Source organism: Coffea eugenioides, chromosome 5 (genome assembly GCF_003713205.1).
Source record: "Coffea eugenioides isolate CCC68of chromosome 5, Ceug_1.0, whole genome shotgun sequence".
Classification (NCBI taxonomy): domain Eukaryota; kingdom Viridiplantae; phylum Streptophyta; class Magnoliopsida; order Gentianales; family Rubiaceae; genus Coffea; species Coffea eugenioides.
The window spans coordinates 48568025-48588002 of NC_040039.1; the positions used below are offsets into that span (position 1 = coordinate 48568025).

A 19978-nucleotide genomic window follows, 5' to 3' on the forward strand; every position below is an offset into this window, starting at 1 on the left:
GAGTGGAAAATTGAGGAACTTTTTTTTTTAATAATTTTTTTTAATAATTTCTTTGCAAATCTACGGGATGAAAGCCACATTTCTTGTCATTCTTTGACTCTTAAAATAGTCGACTACATGTTAATTTCCATTTCATGTCCGTTCAAAAGATTAATTTCCGATTACGGGAAAAGTTCAGTAGTTAAACTTCCAGACCTCATTATCTCTCCCAGTAAAGATTTGTCAAGAAAGAAAGCTACGCGATGGCAAATTAGACATTTAAACCATTTTGAGAATCAAAAGCAAAGCCTACATAGCCATATAAAATAACATATAACAAAGCATACTTCTACAATCGGTAATAAGAATTTGTGTTTAATAACCCAGCCACAACCCCACAACCCTATTGTCTAACAAAAGCCTCGTCAAAATCCCACTCCCCGTAAATGAAATGGTATTAACTCAATATAATCATACAAAAATCAGGTTTCATGTAAACTGGAGCAAACATCATGTCTAATATACGACCAAGTCTTTATCCTGATATTGAACTACATCTTGTAGACAATTCAAGAAATGATTAATCTTGATCTTCTGCCGGCCAGAGTAAATAGCTTCCGCTTCTCCTCCTTGCTCGCCTTGAGCCGCCATCTCAACTACCATGTAGAGCATCTTGATCGGCATCTGTAGAGTCGCAGAATAATGAAAAGTTATATACATGTCCATTAAAGAGTTATATACACACACACACACATGTATATAAGGTGTTTTCTTATTATTTATTGTTTTGGGGTACTGATCTTTTGGCTGGGGAGTGTGGGTGGGTGGTGTTTGGCAGGGGTGGGGGCTTACGTCATTCAATGCCTCAGCAGCTGAATCAACATCATCATCTGAGAAAACCTTAAGCTGTTGCAGCACCTGCCAAGAAGAGCATAATGATCAGCATTGAAAAGTAAAGCAGGCCGAAGCTAAAACATTGATTCATACACCAATTAACACAAAACGAATATCAAATCAGGGAAGGGTAAACGCAGAAGGCAGAGCAGGAAAAATACAAGCAGCATAGATTCCCAAAGAAAAGTGCTCTACCCTACCAGCAAATAAGGCTCTTCTAGCGTAAACATAGGGTTAAAGTATAATCTTCGCGTCCAGTATGCGAGGAACCACGTAGCAAAACATATGCCAGAGGCAAATGAAACAGAAAGCAAATTCCAGGAAACAATAGCGACTGCTATGCTATAAAGATTTGAGGATGATGATTCACCTTTCTGGCATCTTCTGTGCCAAGTGTTGGAATATGGTAGGTGACGGAGAAAGCATCGCGAATACCAACCATCTTCAAGAAATTAACCTCACTGGTTGTCCCAATCACAAGAACATTTTTCCCCTGTATTCAAAAGAGTATTAAATTGACAAATCATTAACATAAAAGATGCAATAACTATTACACACAGTGGCATTATTTAATGCGATATAACTACAATTCAATGTATAATAAATCACATAAAACATGTAATTCAACCAACAAGCCTGACAATTATTTGCAAAAGTTGTCCCTTACAACTTAAGAACTTCGACACATCTCAAACAACAAATGCCATAATAACTTGGATTAAAGAATAGCACAATATAACATACTTTTGGAGGTAACCGCTTGAGAAGTACCAACAACGTCTGAGAAATTAAGTTTGAAAATCGTGGGCCAATTGCAACATATTCTATTAGCCTGCAACAGCCGCAAACAGGATAATCTCAGTGAATTGATAAGCAAATAAACCATCAAAGATTGGTTGCCCGAATGATCAAAGGTACCTTTCAATATCATCAAGGATGATAATGCTTAGAGGGGACTTATAAGCATCCTCAAATACCTGTAAACATAAAAATTATGGGCCAACTATACACGTACTTCATACATCAAGCGTTCTATCTGTACATGCATATGAAATATAGATGCAAAAAAATCTTTTTGCTCACCCCATGCACCAAACCTCATTATTCTGAAGAAGAAAAAGTTAGTTCAAGAAAGGAAAAGTGGAACTGTAAGAAATTATAAAAATAGTCAGAAGACCCACAACAGAGTTGAGGACATTGCTCTCCAATGCTAAAGACCCCAGACATTTCTGGAGCAAAGTCTGACTTTTAACACCCTCGTCATCGTCACTCAGCTTTTCCTCCATAATCAAGTCCATATAATGTCAAAGTACCCACTCCCAATAAAACTTCCTCTCCTCTAACTACACGCTTGTAGGAATAGACTTGGTTGTAAGTTTTGACTGTAAAGACGACAGTAGACTGAGAGCAAAGGCCAAATGAGCTCAGTTTCATCATACTGATTCTCATAACTCAGAAAAATTATCAATGTATCCCACACAATTTGCTGTTATAACCCATGTGGTAGCTGTACCGAAGGTAGAATTCAATGACGACCAGAAAAATGCAAATATTGAGATTCCTATATTCCCTCTCAGGCCCAGGTATGAAAAAGTCAAGGGAAAGCCAGTTTTAGTGGTCAATGCTTGCCTCTGCTGAGATGGCACCACGCAAGTAGATATCCTAGTACAGTTAGCAGGCAGTCAGCAGTCAGCAAGTCCCTTTTTCTTTCATTTTCTTTTCACTTTATTGCTTCTCCATTAAAATCAATCAGCAGCATTGGGCACATCATAGGTCTAAAAAAGCTGTCCTCATTGCCACAAATTATGTCATGTCAAGGCTCTCCCTATGTATGTGTGTGCAAATATGTGTTCGACATTGAATGCAAGATAACCAGCAAGCTATGCATTCCTCAATCATAAAAAGGTAGCAACAAGTCAATCAAGCAAACAAATAATGAATAACAAACAGGAACATAGAATGTTCTCCAAACTAGGAAGTTATATAGTCCAAGAAATTATATCAATGTTCAAAACCTTCACAATCTGGGCACATTTACTGCCTTCACTGAGTCCAATCATTGATTCAGCAGAAATCTACCAATTGGAAAGAAAAAACAGAAGCAAAATGTCAGGGAGCGAAAGAATGTTCAAGAAATACTTGACAGATATACAAGAAAAAAATCAAATTGAGCAGAAGTACAAAAAGTAGCTTACAATCTTGACATAGGGAAAATCACTTTCAATACCAATAGTTGCTGCCATTGCTGTCTTTCCACTGTTTCAAACGTATAATATTAGACAAATGGCCTTTAACTCTAACCGGAAAAAAAATAAGTGCAGAAACAGAATATTAAAAAAAAAATTTACCTCCCACTTGGTCCTTCCAGAAGACAAGTAATAAGCGGGCTACCTTTGCTAACTTTTACTTGTTCTGCCAAAAGCATAGTTCTTCTATATATGTGGGAATGTCGTTCACCACAATCGACAATTCCATTGATTCTGCAACTCATAACAATTTAATAAATGACCTTCTTCAATTTCAAATCAGGACCTCATCTTCTTTCAGTTAAGAAACTCTCAAATAGTTATAATTTTTCTAGTGAGCAGAAATGGCAAGATTAAACCTTTCAATTGCAATGCATATTGGTGAATCAAGGATAATAGTCTTAGCAAGAATATGTTAAAGGAAGATGGCAACTTTTATCAATGATGCAGAAAATAATCAACCACAGCTTCATATATGACCACCTAATCTATGATCAAATTGCTTGAAAATCCTACCTGCAGCGCTCAAGATCATCAGTGGAAGCTCCAAATGCAGGAGTGACTTCTTGAAGGGCAACAAGAAAATCATCCATTGTAACTTTTATACTTTCCTCATCAACTGGTTTTGTAAGATCGTCCAGACTTAATTGCCGGTTCAAAGCAAAAGAAACTGCACTTTTTACAACTCCCTCAAGCTCTGCCCCACTGTAGTTTTTTGTCCTAGCAGCTGCAACCAAAGTAATTTCCATAAATTCTATACATGACCTACTTAGATGTCAACCAAATAATTCAGAGTCAATGTAAATTGTCATGCATTGAAAGAATGTGAGTAGTAATATAGGAAAAGTTTACGTTAAGCAAGTTAAATATACATCTGTGCATGCATCTGCATCAGCTAGGTGCCAAAACTCACAACATACCAAAATGCACGCAAGCATCTAAAAAAGATTACCATAATATGGCAACATTCCAGTCCACCACATGTCAAAGTGAGATATAAAATCCTTTGTTATGCAAATTATTTTGGTGGGGACATAAAGGAATTCTTGCAAAAATAACGAACGAGCACTATTCATAAAGAGAACCATTCAAATCTGTAGATATAGTATTTAGAAGCTCTGCTAACCTTGAAATTGATTCAATTCTCAAAAACTTGTAAAGAATTGGAATTTTACTAAAACTAAGTCAATACCTGTCCTCAAATGCCAGACTTCACAATCCATTTTAGTGCTAATCCATACCGGATTCAAACTTACAGTGAAACAGGGGGTGCAATGACAAGAAACTATATAATTCATCGCTTAACACGTAAATACATAGTCACAATCAATTTTAGGCTCCATGATGTCAATTAAAAATGGGCTGATTATCAGTCACACAGAGTACCCACCTCACATCTTGTGACAAGTAATACTTCGAGTGAAAATGCATAGGCGTGCAGGGTATCACATTGAAAAGGTCAATACTTCAGATTGAAAGATAAAAAAGTAGTTAGTGCAGAAACGGCCAATCAACAGAGTTTGTAGACACCCCAACCATTCCTAGACCAAGAACGAGAAAGGAAAAAAAAGAATCTGAACATTTCAACAGAGATGAGTCATACCAAGCTCTTGCAGATTAACATCTGGAGCAAGAAATGAATTCTCTTTCATCTTGTTTGTATGAATCTGGAGGATCTGTAAACGGCCATTTTCATCTGGAAGACTTATCTCCACTTGCACTTCCAGACGTCCAGGTCTAAAAGCCAAAAGTTTACAATGACATATAGGTTAAAACACGGAAACATCTTTATTCTCAGCTATACAAGTAAACGCAATCAATAAACTTGGCATCTCCATTTTCTATTGGCACCAGCATATATGTTGTGTGTTTGTGTGTGTGAAAATTCGTATAACATGACAAAGCCAGTCACCTTAAAAGTGCTTCATCAATCAAATCTTTCCTGTTGGTCATCCCAATGAGCAAAACATTGTTCAGAGACTCCACACCATCTATCTGAAAGCCATAGAAATCCAACCAGTTAACTGTGTGCCTCAATAAATTTTCCAATTAAGTTCAACAGCTTCATAACTTTTATCAATTACCCAACCTTAGTGAGCAGCTGGTTAACAATGCTATCATGTACTCCAGTTCCATCCCGAGTTGAACCTCTCGACTATGTCCAAACCAAAAGCATTTATTAGTTTCATGATAAAATAACTGATGAGATTCCAAAGGCCAACAGGCAAAAAGGGCAAGACATGATAGTACATCCATCAAATGACAAAATTTAAAACAATAATACTCCTGATATGACAAATGTTGCATACAAACACCTTAGTAACCTTTTTTCTTAACATTCAACTTGCTTTTCAGCAAGGATTCCATGTCATAGATAATAGGACTAAAAAGAGATCAATTTGTTACATTGATAGGGAAAGCATACAAGAAGATTATTGATCGGAGAGGGACATCTAATATAGCAGTCTATAATCTTACCTTGCAAATTGCATCAATTTCATCAAAGATGATAACATGCAAATCACTTTGGTCACCTACAAAGGCAGAAAGGAGACATTAGTTTCTAGAGAAATGATAAGGACCAAGTAATGCCATCATGGTCCCAGTACCTTTGGTTCTTTGATCCTGTTCAGCATCAGCAAATAAATCTCTGACATTCTTCTCAGTTTCACCAACAAACTTACTCAACACTTCAGGTCCATTGACAATCTACAGTTAACAAAGACATAGAAAAGGACAATTCCAGGATAAATTTAGTTAACGCAAACCAAACACTTCATTTATAGATAAATAAGACTAAGAAACAAGCAATGAAAGGAAAGGTTTTCCAATAGCATTCTCGGACATTATTGTCTATGGCACCATTGATGACCACCTCGGGAACCATCGTGGAATATTTGCCTATATTCCATAGGCGAAGAACGGGACAAAAAACTGGGAACAAAAATTGGGAGGCTAAATAATGTCATCCAAGTGTTGATTGGCAATAAATCTTAACCCATGGCAAGCAGGAGAAAGGTTTTAAGACTGCATTGACTGAGAGATGAGCAAGCTGACTTAGAAGATAAACTTTCATTGCTGATCCAATTGCAGAATAAATTGCCGGAGTGATTTTATATATGATCACACGTGCATTTTAAATGCCCCAAAGTGGAAACATGAGAAGACACAGTGGAACATTATACGTGGTAGTTTCAAATATCAAAATGAAACTAATACAAGGTGAAGAGTGCAGGTGTTTATTTGTTCGAAAGGGAAACAACAATTCATAAGCAATTTGCTGTGTGTCAGCTTGTTGCTGATCGATCAACACTACCATACCACTTTTTCAATAAATTGAGTGAGCACCAAAGCAGTTTTGTCAATTTATCTTTCAAACAATTAGATTACTAAAAGATGGTTGTGGCATATACCTTTGGTTCTTTCCCATTTAACATCTTCCCAATTTGACGAGCCATTAGCGTCTTCCCAGTGCCAGGAGGTCCATAGAGTAGCATTCCTTTAACATGCTTGATGCCTAATCTGGAAAATCAAAGCTTCTTAAAATTTGAAAACCATATGAATAAAATAATCAACCATTAGAACTGGCACGTTACTCATATCCATATCTATTACAAGCTTCTGAAAATCAATAGTATCAAGTGCATTCAGGAAACAGAACAGTACTTAGTGGTCACATGCGGTGGGAAAACCCTTGAGGCAAAAGCCCTTCGAAATATATCAGCAAACTCTGCACTTAAACCGCCAATACCCAGCGATTGAAGATTAAAGTCTCTCTGTTTAAAGATGCTGCTACTGGCCGATTCGCGCTGGTTGACTATCTGCACAACAAGAAAGATGACAAGATAACAACATTTGCATGATGTAACCAGAGAAGCAAGCAGTATATATTGCCCATACCCCAAAATTTCAAAGCAATAGACTAACCTTTATACCGCTGGAGCCTGAAGCCTCGAAGATGATATATGTATCAGCTGAAATTATCCCCCGCTCAATACCTTTGGATCTTTCTTGTCCTTCTACAGCAGCTTGGTTAACTGTGAAAGTGTAACGATTTCCATGATATTCAAATATTACTTTTTGCCCGTTTGTCATAATCTGCACATAAAGTAGGAGGCTATCAAAAAATGATTATTCTGCAGAGCTAATCTTATGCTTATTAACTTCAACTGCCCCAACTGAGCTAGTCTACTATATGCCCCAATGCATGTCCCCAATTTTGACTAGACTTATCCAGTAAAGCTCCAATGTCGGGGTCAACCGTTTATGCTGTATGACAACAAACGGTCATTAAACGATATAAACAATGTACACCAGAGAAATTTTAAATACCTAATCCTTCGGACAGTAATATAATCCAAAGATTCAAAACCCAGACCAAGTGAGTTCAAATGATCTTGACCACTATTATGCTTCTTTTTATGACTATGCACTCATTACCTTCAGGTTCCATAAACATTAGCTATTCATTTCGTGCACTTAATTAATATATACAGCCTTCTCTCAGATCATCTTCATGCACTGTAACATGTACGAAATTTGTGCAAAAACCGCATCAATTTCTCTTTTTCCCTAAGAATGACTGATGAGACCAACATTTTAATGCTCTCTACCATTATCATGATGATATCTTTAAACTCTACTTTCAACCAACACAACGTTACTGTGCATACTGCGTGCAGTTGAATTACTGCAATCTACTAAATATCCAATTAAGGAAATTTCTCGGTTCTGGCAATGTTCCTTAAAACAAGTCAATGACTGACAAATAATGGACAAAGTTTCTTAATGTATCTGACAGTTTGTAAAGCCAACTAGACTTGAACTTGAAATTTGAAATGCTAACTGCTAAATTCTATGAAGCTTACAAACTAAAAATTTAATTCCCTGCAGAGACAAAGAATAACCAGACTTCCTCATACACAATACGATCAGTACCAAATGATAGATGGCAGCATCACTGCTGACACAAACACCCATCTCTCACCACGCCAAAAATATATTCCCAAGAAGAAAGAATAAGAAATTGGAGCTCATACCTGCTTATTAAATCTTTTCTTAATCTGCTGGGACAGAAGTGCAGCATCTACCTACAAAGTTCAGTTTACTCAGGCAAGTTAAAGCAAATAAGAGTAAGGAAGATCAAGTCTCGATGCCTAAATCACTGAAAACAGACATACGAACGGAAAGTAAAAAGTTTACTCGACACCTTTGAATAGGATCATCAGAAATAACTAACATGAAGAAGTCAGAACGAAAAGTGCTGAAAAAGAGAAATTCATACATGCTCTTCTCTAGTACCCTTCTTCACAAATTCCAACTCAACTGTTAGCAAAGCGAGGTCAAAATTTTCAGGTGGTATAAATCTGCATTGGAAAAAAAAAAAAAAAAGGAGACGATAATAAAAACATCAATATAATTGCCGGGAAAGGATTTTTTTTTTTTTAAAGAAAAGGTTACTGGTTAAGAATATGTAAGGAGAATTACAAAATCAAACCTGCTCACGGATATCGAATCTGCAGTAGAAACTCTAGCTTGTCGCCGTTGACCAGAATTGAGCGCAACGTGGCCATTAGGAATCGCATCATGGCTTGTAAGTTCTAGTTAAGGTATCATAAGCATCCATTTAATTGGGACAGACTACCGTGCATTACCTAACTAAATTCACCAATACTACTTTCAAGCCTCAATTAAGACAACAAGATGGATCAGTCTGCTTATAGTGAGCTCGACTTTGTCCACTACATAACAAAGATCAGATAACAACCAACCACAACTCCGCTAGCTTCCCAAGCAAGAAAACTATAACACAGTATCCTTGTGGCCAGTATATATCTTTCAAATTCATAAGTTCAGCTCTCCTATCACAGAAGAAGTTGAAATTGATAATTAATAAATCCAAACATACCATAATCGTCAAATCTCCCAAACATAAGAATTAAGCAAATATCAGCTAATTCAGAAAAGACATTGCATAAAATAATCTAAAACAAAATTAAACCAAATTCGTATGAGTGCATCGAAACATGCAATTCACATTTCCCGAAAAAAGGGAAACGGTAAAGATAGAAAGGATATTCGACGGAGAGAACACACGTGTCCCCGACGAGAGCATAAGCGAGTCTGGATCCAGGTACGACGAAGTTCCGGAGATCGGAGGGAGAGCAATAAGCTAAATTGGTGAGGGCGAGATCTGCAGCAGGCGTGTTGGTGACGATCATCGTCGATGACCCGTACTGTGACCTCCCTGCCATTTTTTGGCTATAATTATAGAATTTGTTAAGAGAGAGATCAATTTATACAAGATCAGGAGTGGAAATTTTAGAATTTCTGTTTTTGGCTGATTCTTGGGGGAATTTTGTTTGCTTTTGGATTAAGAAAACTGGATGGGCGGTCTAAGAAGTGAGAAGAACTCTCTTTTCTGCAACTTTGATTCAAAACGCAGTTCGACGGTTGACAGAGTGGACAAGACGACGCCGTTAGAGCGAGCTGAATTCAGGAGTGGTTTTATGCGGGTAAGCGTGCTTTACCTCTCAACGCCTTCTCTCACACTATATAACAAAGAGCAAACGGCACAAATGGAAAATGAGAGTTGAGATTTGACTTTAGGTGCGTTTAATAAAATGACTTTAGGTGCGTTTAATAAAATTAAAATCTGAAAGTTGAGATTTGAAATATGAAATATGAAATTTGAATTCATTAAATTATTAAAATCCAGTTTGATTCACAGACTGGATGAAATGGGATGACTCATCCTCAGATTATTAATTCTTAATTGAGTCATCACCGGATAAATAATCCAAGTTATCTAGTATTTGGTTGGTTCTCAATTGGATAGGATATGTTGGAAAATTATCCTATCCTATGTTTGGTTGGAAATTGGATGAGAAATGATTACTATTTTAATAAATTATTTAATATTATTTAATAAATGATCTAATAAATAATTTAATATTTATAAATTTTATTAAAATAGAGTAGTTCAAAATTTTATAATTATAAAGTAAATCAAGGGTTTTGATATATAAAAATTCGCATTCATTCAAACTGACCATTCGTGCCCTTAAAAATAGATTTTGACCGAGTTTTTGAACCTATATTTGAAATTCAATTAAATAATGAGCCAAGTTTTAACTAAATTAAGGTTAAATCGATTAAAACCTAACTCATTTAAGAGTTTTCAATGAGCTGAACTCAGGAAAATATAGAAGATTTTTCTTTGAATCGAGTTTGAACTTATTGAAGTCCTCATTCACAATGTCCAATTAATAAGATTATATATTTATATAAATTTCATTTAGAATATAAGCTTAGTAAGGGTAATCTAGTCCAAGGGCAATATAGTCCTTCTATTATGATGTTTGTATGGCAAAATAGTCAAAAATTTAAATCAATTAATAGGGGTAAGTCAAAATTTTTAAAATAATGAATAGGGGCAAATTAGTAAAAAAAAATCAATAGAATTAGTAGGGGCTAATTAGTCTATTTATTATGATATTATTATGTAAGAGTATGGTTATATAATAGCTAATTTGAATTTGAATCATTTATAAGGATAAATTAGTCCAAATATTGTTATATTAGTAGCAAGGGCAAATTAGTCAAAAACTTTAAAATTAAATAATATGGGCAAATTAGTCCATTCATATTATATTATCATGTGAGAGTTGTATTATATAATTATAAGAGTATAAATTTGTATTTTTTGTAAGGATAATTTAGTCTAAAACTTTATCATCATATCTGTTAGTCATCCCAGGATGACTAATCCCATATCTCCCGTGGAATTATTTTATTCCATGAATAAGGGATTAATACGTTTAGGTATAATGTGTCATCCCATGTATAAAATGCAACCAAGCATCATGTGTCATCCCATGAACCAAACGGACCCTAAGTGTTAAATCTAATATATTTGGGTATATATCACATTCAGTGATAAGTGAATAACTTATCACTTAATTTTGGAGGCAAGTTTTGTCTAGAAAATTCAGTGACTAATTAATTCAGATGTTCTATTTTTTGTTATCAAACACGTCTGAACATATTAAGATCTAAATATATTAAATTTAAGTGTTGATTAGGGCTTTTAAATGGGACCTTTATTTGGATAGTGTGATTTGGGAAAAGTCTTTGCAAAAAGATATTTTGCAAAATATTAGGGTTATCAAGTTTTGCTTACAATGCAAACACATCTTCAAAATATTTTCATTTCACATACATTAAATTATAAGAATTATCACAATGTTGTTCCAAATCATATTTCTAAATAATCTCCTATATGAACACTCTTTTAATCTGGATAAACCTTTTGGATTAAGTATTGGATTATTGAAACTTCTATGAATAATGAAAACTACTGACCTTAGTAAACGTGGTACTTCATTCTATTAATTTGTTAGGAAAGTATGGATTAAAATTTATTTTCCATCAATTTTCACTAAATTTGATAATTTGTAGAAATCATCCTAAAGTGTTTTACATGTTTTATGGAAGAAGTTTTTTTTTTTTTTTGAGTGGAAGGAGAATGTTGATAGTAATATAACATGTTAGACACTTATGGTGCATTTAATAAAACTGAAATTTGAAATCTGAATCCATTAATTTATTGAATTGTTAAGTATTAAATCAAATATGTTTAAGTATATATTATATTTATTGATAAATGAATAGTTTATCACTTATTTTTTAGAGCAGGTTTTACCTAAGAAATTCAGTGCCACTTAATTAATTCAAATGTTCAATTTCTGGTTATCAAATGCGTCTGAATATATTAAAATCTGAACCTATTAAATTTAAGTGTTGAATTGGATTATCAAACAAACCTTAAAATGTTTCTTGATTTCACTATTTCCTATTAAAAAAATTTGTGTGTGTCTAGATATTCCCACAATACACATCCTCCAACACTAGTTATCTTTCCCCTTCATGTACAATTTCACGCTAAAAGCTATTCTATACTAATTCGCACTAAAATGCTTGCACCATTTGGGACTCCTTGGCCACAAAAAGCAACTATTGTAATGGTAGACAGAGGCAGGCTTTTTGGTACGTAGAGCAATTCAATACTAATTTTCATCTCACTTACTAGATTTTTACTAGAAGGATGCATATAGATGCAGCGTTTTTTGTTTTTTTTATTAACTGTTTTTGAAAAATTATACTGTATAAGAGTTTTTGTAGTATATTTTAAAATGTTTTTAAAAAATATTTTAAAATATTTAAGATTAGAAGAGTTTTTAGATTATATTTTAAAATATTTTTTAAATATTTAAAAAAATTTAGACTACTTTTTAGAGTATCTTTTAAATATTTTTAAAAATTTTAATAATATTTAAAAAATTAATTTTTGAAAAACTTAGCAATCAAAGAGCAGGTGTTGACCACAATGTCGATCATCAATAGTTAGTTATATCATTTCAGTCAAAGCTTTCACACGCTATTCAGTCTATAGTTTTTAATATTTCACCTTTCGTGCTCCCATCCTTGCTGCCCAAGCAAAATCAATCCTACTTTTTTGTTTCCTTTTTCTTTTTGGCGGAAAAAAGAATGCTTAATCCGTTTCCTCCTACGTGTCATGCAGGCAAATGTGGGTCCCACACACCAACAATGCAAAAGGCTGTCACCACGGGGATACAACCAATGCCCTCCGATCTCATCATTTACTCGCACCATGACGTCATTCCCCAGCAACTCGTGTCAGAAACGTCAATCGGACGGTCCAAACAGCGCTAGTAACGGCACAACTGCAACATATTTGAAGCCAAGTGGTTGCCTCAGTTGACTAATGTGTCGTGGCTTCGTTGCAGCCTAAGATGATTTATGCACACTTAAATCTGTTACTTAACTAGGCGCGCGATGCCCCACTTATCATTAACATCAAGGCAACGGGTTAACTATCCCATGGCCCTTTTGGAAGCCAAAATTCTGATTTAACCCTGTAGTAACAAAATTTTAGGCGAGTATGCTGCAATTTGGCCAATGCTCCCAACTTTTGTGTGATGTTTCTGTTTCACGGCTAGATCACTATCTATGCTTCACATAATCATAGTGTAAACGAGTATAAACAATCCAAACATCCTAATATTTAAATTTGTTTGATTATTTTTAATAAATTTAAATTTTTATTCAAACTTGATTTGTTTACTTCTCGAGCCAAAATGAAACGAATTTTTATTGAGCTCAATTTAAGTCGAACTCAAGCGGCTTGATTTTTGCATGTAAATTTTGCTTATTATGCTAATTGAACCGAGTTCATGCAAAACTTGAAAGTTTATCAACCATAAATTGCTGCTCAAAATTAATTTGATTAACTACAGAACCAAATTTGAATGGGTTCTTATTGAACCAAACTACTTGGTTCTATCTCTTAGCCCTAATCATATGGGGGGGTCATTGGTGAAGTGAAATTTGTATATCAATATCATTTATCTCATATTGTAAATCCTAGTTAAGATTGCATGATTAGAAAAGAATCAAACAAAAATCTTTAAGTCGAAAATTACCCTAAAATGATTGAATCAATTTCCCAAAAATTAACCCCCAAAAGGATATAGCAACTCCGAGCTAAGTGTTGCTTTGTGATTCATGGCTACATAATTAAATAACTAAAATGATCGAATAACTTTGTGCTTATGTAGTTACTCAAGCTTAGTTTTTCAAAATTAAACCAGTCTTTTGGACATTTTCGTTCTAAATATACTTCTACACATTTTAACATTATTAAAACGAAATTACTATGAAGATAAAAATTAAGTTGTATGATCCCATATTCGATTATTTTAGCCTTTCATATTCATTTATTAAATAGAATGCAAATTTTGTAATATCTTAATAATGGTAAGAAAGTGAACTAAAGAAAAGTCAAAATGACTTTGTTTACCATATTATACTAAGTTAAGGTGATAACCAAACACTTGCCTCCCGAGTCAATTCAAATTAAAATTAATTTGATAATCCAATTTAGCACTTAAATTTAATGGATTTAAATTTTAATATGTTCAAACACGTTTGATAACCAGAAATTGAATATTTGAATTAATTAAATGATACTGAATTTTTTAGGCAAAACATGCTCTAAAAAATAAGTGATAAGGTATTCACTTTATCACTAAATATGATATATACTTAAATGTATTTGATTTAATACTTAACAATTCAATAATTTAATGATTTAGACTTCAGATTTCAATTTTCAGATTTCAATTTTATAAAATGCACTCTAAGACAAGCCAGTACCCAAGTTTCAATGATTACAACAGTCTTTATATTATCCGCCTTCAAAAACACTATTGATTCAAACTCACATTTGTGAATATTGAAAAAAGTAGGAAGGTTTTGTAGGTAATGTGAAAATAGTAAACGGATGCAAAATTGAGAGGTCACATTTAGAAGGCCAGAGTGAAATAGCTTTACTTTTGAGAGGCCAACTGAAATTTCTGGTTACTTTGAAAGGGCCAAGATGAAATTACTCTCAAGTCTCCAGGAAAAGTGTATCATCTATCCACTACCACTATTATCTAGTGTCTCCCTGCATTACTTTATATAAACTTTGGAGTTTGTTTCTTGCATAGAGTCCGGGATGCAGACGGAATTTGTTGTCTTTCTTCTGATTATTTATTGTAACGATCAGTTAAAATAATTTGAGATGACCAGGTTTTAATCGATTGTCAATTCAAGACTCAGAAGCAATAAAAAGCCCTAATCTTATTATTTTTCTCTGTTTTTTTGTCTTCTTTATTCACTTTTTCCCTCTCGCCGTATAATGGAATCTCCACCACCGCCGTTGCCGCCCCCCTGTTATATCTCCCAGGGTTCCAAGTAAGTACTATTTTTCTCCCTTCTTGCTTTTACTTTTTTATTTTCTAATTCCTTTTAAGTTTGTACATTTACCGAAGTTTTGATTCTGTTAATTATTTTCTGTGGGCAGGAAAAGGGTTTTTCCGGGGGGTAGTTCGACGTGTATGGAGGCAGATGTGGTGGAAATCCCGCCTCCAGTAAATAGCAGCTCGAAGCTGAAGTCCCTTAAGCTCAAGGAAAAAGAGGTGGGATTCATTTGTCTGTTCATTTTAGACTTTGGATTGATCGCAAATTCTAGCATGATTGGTATTCCGCCTTTTTCTTTTCTGTGTAAGAGTTTTAATTAATTTGTCGAATGTGATTTGCATGTTTTTGGTTTTCAATTGGTGAAAATGAAAGCGGAAAGAGTAAAGATGCGCTTTTTTGTTTCGAATTTAAGCTGCATTTCTGCTGCTTGGTACTCGGGAATAATTGTTTTAGGAATTTAGGAAAATGGAAACTTTTGCAGAACTTTGAATAATCATAATCCTATTTCAATTTTTGAAGCCTCGTATGGTGCCTCAAAGGTATGATCACAGACTCATGGCAATGTTGGAGGGTATAGTGATTGCGAGTTTTGAACTCTAATTTATTCGTGATTCTGGGAACTTTCATAATTTTGATTTCCATTAGGAGTTCATGAAAGGTTTGGTTGGTGCAAGATCATCTTCTGCATTCTTTAGGTTATTTTGCTTTTTGGTAGTATCGAATTTATGGGGTTCAACAGCTGAAGTTTAACAATTGATAAACTTCAGGTTTTCCTTTTTCTTTTGCAGTTCAACAGTTAATCAGTTATTAGACACTGAAGTTCTTAGTTCACCACTAAGGGTTTTTTCTATGTTTGCTACAAAGAAATTATTTTATCTCAAGTCATGTTGCAGCGGAAATAGAATTATTTGCTTTGACATTTTTCATTGATCAAACATTTTCTGCATCAAAGTGGTTTGGTAGCTCCTTTTAAGCCTCTTTTCTGGTCAGGAAAGAAAATTTATTAAGGGAAGGGTGGTACTCCATCTTTTCATTGCATATTAACTGGATTTCTGTTCGGTGACTGTTGCTCTTCATTTCATCTGGTCTTTGGTAGTAATTTTTAGCACCTTTTCTTGCTTTTTTGGCTTTCTAATGCAAATTTTAATTTTTACGACCATTTTTGCCATTCATTTTATTTAAATATTGTTGTAAATGTCTTAATAGTGGTGAATGGATTCTTTGTAGGTAATTTTTCCTGAAGTAATAGATGTTGACATGGATGACGACTATGAGGATATTATGCTTTTGGATAGAGAAGTGGACACAAAGAGGAAGGGCAAGGTAACTATAAACTTTTGTTCGCAAAATGTTGCTTGGTACAATCTTAATTGGATTTGTGAGTCAGCTGACTCCAATATGGTACTTCTTGTTTGTAGACATGACTCTAATATGGTAATTTTGAGAGTTTGATGGCGGTTTTTCCATGTGGACTTACTTTTTAAATTTGAATTCATTATATGGTTTGTATTCTTGTTAGAACTTGGTTGTATTTTATATATCTGCAGATGTCATAGCGAGGGGGGGGTTGTTTTGGCCAATAATGGGCCAAGAATTAGTTCATGGTAAATTGGTGAAGGTATTCCTAATGTTGTTGTACTTATCAGCCCATACTTTTTCTTCCTTGTAGGATGTTTTCAGCAAGCTTCCCTCAGGATCTAGTTCTGGAATTAATGATGGGTCTGGGAATGGTGTGCAATCTCCAGAGAAAAATTATGTTTCAGGATCACATTATTTAATTAATGGAGAAGATTTTGATGCTGACTTTTTTTATGGAGAAAATGAGTATGTGGATATGTCTCAGGATGATCCCCTATATGATGATCAGTATGCTATCATACAAGCTCATTTGGATAGTTTGGATATACCTCCTGGGGTTGAGGTTAGTGTACCTTGGTTTGCAGGCCATGAAGAAAATAAATTAAAGCCGGCTGTTGCAAGTACTTCAAATCATTCTAGCTCGCCAATTGACGTGGATGGTGTGGTTTTTCCCCCAAATTCCAATTCATCCTCCTCAATATGGCCCATGGAATTTGAACAATCAAGTGACAAATCAATTATAGGAGAGAATTTAATTTCAGGAGACAAAGTGAAAGGAAGTGGTCAACCTAAGAAATGGGAGCCATCTTCATCATGGTTGCTTAAAGATCCTGCTCATGTCTCGAAGAGGTCAACTGCAGCCAGGAGTTCATTTAGTTTGCCATCAAAATTCGCAAAGGATTATTTGACCTCCTCATCAAGCATGGATATGCATGATTCTCGTCATCATTTGGCTGAATCTTGGCGTCATCATTTGGCTGAATCTTGGCGTAGTAAAACTAAGAGGAATCGTCAAATAGGTTACAATATGCTGGAGGGTGGTTCACACAACCAGTTCAGTCATCATGTTTCTAGCTTTACAAAGCATCCGGTTAGTGGTCCCTTGACTGGTCTAGCTTCACGTAGTCGAACAAAGCGAAATGATGTTCAACCTGGAGCAGTGAGCCATAAGCATCTGGGCAGTGGTGCCTCAACTAATCCAGCTTCTCATATTCAAAAATTGCTAAATGATGTTCAACCTGAGGTAGGAAGCCATAAATATGCGTGGAAGAGCATGCCGAACAATACTGTAGGACATTCTTTTGTGAATGCTTCATATCCATCAGGATTTGTTGATCAGTCTGGGCCGCTACCTGTCTTCCCTGATGACATGGCCTTTGGCCCCTGGGACATGGATCCTATTGTGGGCCAAAAGAGTGCAACTGCTTCTGGAAACTCATCTGGGTCGTTATCTGGCAAGGCAAAATATGGGGATCCTGGTGAATTTTTGAAGAACTTTGATCTTTTTAAGAAATTTGATACCGTTCAAGATTTTACAGATCACTATTATTCTAAAAATGGTTTTTCAATGAGGCAGGTAAGCTTCGGTTTTAGACATACTCGTAACTGCTTTTTTTTCCCCCTCTGAATATGGTTCCCTTACTGGACATTTTCTGCCACAGCCGTCAAAGAATTGGGCAAAGAAGATACAGGAGGAATGGAGGATTCTTGAAAATGATCTACCTGGTAATAGGATTGGCTTGTCTTTTTATTGAATCTGTTATCTTTGATTATTTCTTTACTCCTTTGAAAGCTGTACATATGGAGTGGCATAAAAAATATGTTACTCTGGATCTTACTTTGTGTATAAACTGTCTGCATTTTCATGCATTATTCATATATTTTTGTCTCCTTTTATGCATACTAGACTTTGTAGTGATGCACTTAGTTGTTATGTAATCATCCCACAGATACAATATTTGTCAGAGTCTATGAATCGAGGATGGACATTTTGAGGGCCGTAATAATTGGAGCTGAAGGGACTCCATACCATGATGGCCTATTTTTCTTTGATGTGTTCTTCCCAAGCAATTATCCTAATGTGCCACCAGTATGTAGCTGAAATTCATGTTTGCATATTAAGCTTCTGTTTAAATTTAGATCTTCTACATACAAACCAGGTCTATTTTCCATTAAAATTAGCAAATTACTTTTTCCAGCATGTTCACTACCATTCTGGCGGCCTTCGTATTAATCCGAATTTGTACAATTGTGGGAAAGTATGCCTCAGCCTTCTTAACACTTGGAGTGGTAGTCATAAGGAAAAGTGGATTCCTGGTGTATCAACCATACTTCAAGTTTTGGTCTCTATTCAAGGGCTGATTCTGAATGCCAAGCCATATTTCAATGAACCTGGATATGCAAGCATGAGCGGTACACCTGGGGGTGAAAGTAACTCACTGCAATACAATGAGAGCACTTTCATCTTGTCTCTGAAAACAATGGTATACAACATCAGGAGGCCACCAAAGGTAAAGTGATTGTGGCACTTTTCGCTTTATCTCATGGCTGGTTTGACTGCTTATTTTGCCTATCTACTTATGGTATTCTTGTTGAGATTAAATTGAATGAGCAAATTTTTTTTGTTCAAGCAAGAGATCTTCTAATTGATCTCGTGCTGGTGCTACTTTTCCTTGTTTGCGTGTTGTTGTCTATTGCTTTTATGATGCCATCTAACCGGTGCAGTAAGAGGACCCTCTCTAGCAGGTTTGTTGTCTTGCCCTGGTGGTGCTTTTGGGGTATCTTTTCGTTTTGTTTTGTGCTTTGTTATCCTATAATTTTTGGGTTCTTGGAAGAAGTATTTATTCATTTATTTTTTGTTTGTTGGGGTTCAGAGGAGGAAGGGGGGTGGTCTTGGTTGCAAGTATATATGATACTTGCATTAAAATCGACTGCAATTTGTTTTTGGCTGCCTTCTGATTTGGACTGATTAATGACTATTTTCGGCTTGGCTGCAGTATTTTGAAGATCTTATTGCAGGGCATTTTTACAAGCACGCACGTGATATTCTTGTGGCTTGTAAGGCATATATGGATGGAGCTCAGGTGGGATGCCTTGTCAAGGGGGGTGTTCAAGATGTTGATGAAGGTGACAAGAGCTGCTCCCAGCATTTTAAGAACTCTTTGGCAGGATATATCAAAACGCTTGTGGATGCATTCGCAGAAATTGGTGTCAAAGATTGTGATGAATTTCTTGCTTTAGCACAAAAGACGAACAGGATGGTGCCTTCTCAGCCAGTGGCTCAAAATTTTTACTACTACTGACTTGATGAGCAGGCAATTTTGAAGTTTAACCATTTGCTCGCCCATAAGATGTGCGGTTTAGGAATTCTATCTCAACAGACTAGATCGCACTGAAATTATGCAGTATGCTAGAATTATGGCATTTGGGACATAAAAAGTACAATATTATTGACAATAAATGTATATATAGCAGTTAGCTGTCCATATAAATATTTCCCCCCCTTTTTTTCTGGAATGAGTAGTGGATTTAAGTTTGACAATGTAGTCTGTTGGTTTGTCGATCCTGGAATTATCTCTTTGAGTGTGGCATTTAGGGCTTACCTCAAAGATGTGATCAGTCATCTAAATAAAACTTATCACAGGTTGGCAGAAAGTGAAGTGTAGTGTGTCATG

General features: G+C 35.3%; 2 protein-coding genes across 2 annotated transcripts; one reads left to right on the forward strand and one right to left on the reverse strand.

The window, feature by feature from the left end:
• Nucleotides 1-385: 385 nt before the first annotated feature.
• LOC113770930 (vesicle-fusing ATPase) lies at nucleotides 386-9532 on the reverse strand. Its single transcript, XM_027315556.1, has 21 exons — nucleotides 9198-9532; nucleotides 8617-8712; nucleotides 8404-8485; nucleotides 8159-8209; nucleotides 7047-7217; nucleotides 6786-6940; nucleotides 6533-6641; nucleotides 5729-5828; nucleotides 5598-5653; nucleotides 5209-5274; nucleotides 5032-5114; nucleotides 4723-4856; nucleotides 3636-3846; nucleotides 3222-3353; nucleotides 3069-3129; nucleotides 2889-2948; nucleotides 1792-1850; nucleotides 1618-1705; nucleotides 1244-1366; nucleotides 832-897; nucleotides 386-663 (listed from the first exon to the last, which is right to left on the reverse strand). Exons 1-21 carry the CDS (start codon nucleotides 9371-9373, stop codon nucleotides 496-498), a joined length of 2247 nt encoding a protein of 748 aa, XP_027171357.1. The 5' UTR covers nucleotides 9374-9532; the 3' UTR covers nucleotides 386-495.
• A 5139-nt stretch (nucleotides 9533-14671) lies between these two features.
• LOC113770166 (probable ubiquitin-conjugating enzyme E2 26) lies at nucleotides 14672-19963 on the forward strand. Its single transcript, XM_027314557.1, has 8 exons — nucleotides 14672-14939; nucleotides 15049-15163; nucleotides 16173-16268; nucleotides 16615-17880; nucleotides 17966-18029; nucleotides 18254-18393; nucleotides 18503-18814; nucleotides 19301-19963. The coding sequence occupies exons 1-8, from the start codon at nucleotides 14884-14886 to the stop codon at nucleotides 19604-19606; spliced, it is 2355 nt and encodes a 784-aa protein (XP_027170358.1). The 5' UTR covers nucleotides 14672-14883; the 3' UTR covers nucleotides 19607-19963.
• Nucleotides 19964-19978: the final 15 nt, after the last annotated feature.

Excerpts from the sequence above, each read along its gene's own strand:
- LOC113770930 (XM_027315556.1), bottom strand. The coding sequence starts at position 9,373 with ATGGCAGGGAGGTCACAGTACGGGTCATCGACGATGATCGTCACCAAC. Across the intron at positions 5,654-5,728 it reads ACAGGATCAAAGAACCAAAG|GTGACCAAAGTGATTTGCAT; the intron begins GTACTGGGACCA and ends CTGCCTTTGTAG. Across the intron at positions 3,847-4,722 it reads TGTTAATCTGCAAGAGCTTG|CTGCTAGGACAAAAAACTAC; the intron begins GTATGACTCATC and ends CTTTGGTTGCAG.
- LOC113770166 (XM_027314557.1), top strand. The coding sequence starts at position 14,884 with ATGGAATCTCCACCACCGCCGTTGCCGCCCCCCTGTTATATCTCCCAG. Across the intron at positions 16,269-16,614 it reads ACACAAAGAGGAAGGGCAAG|GATGTTTTCAGCAAGCTTCC; the intron begins GTAACTATAAAC and ends TCTTCCTTGTAG. Across the intron at positions 18,030-18,253 it reads TCTTGAAAATGATCTACCTG|ATACAATATTTGTCAGAGTC; the intron begins GTAATAGGATTG and ends ATCATCCCACAG.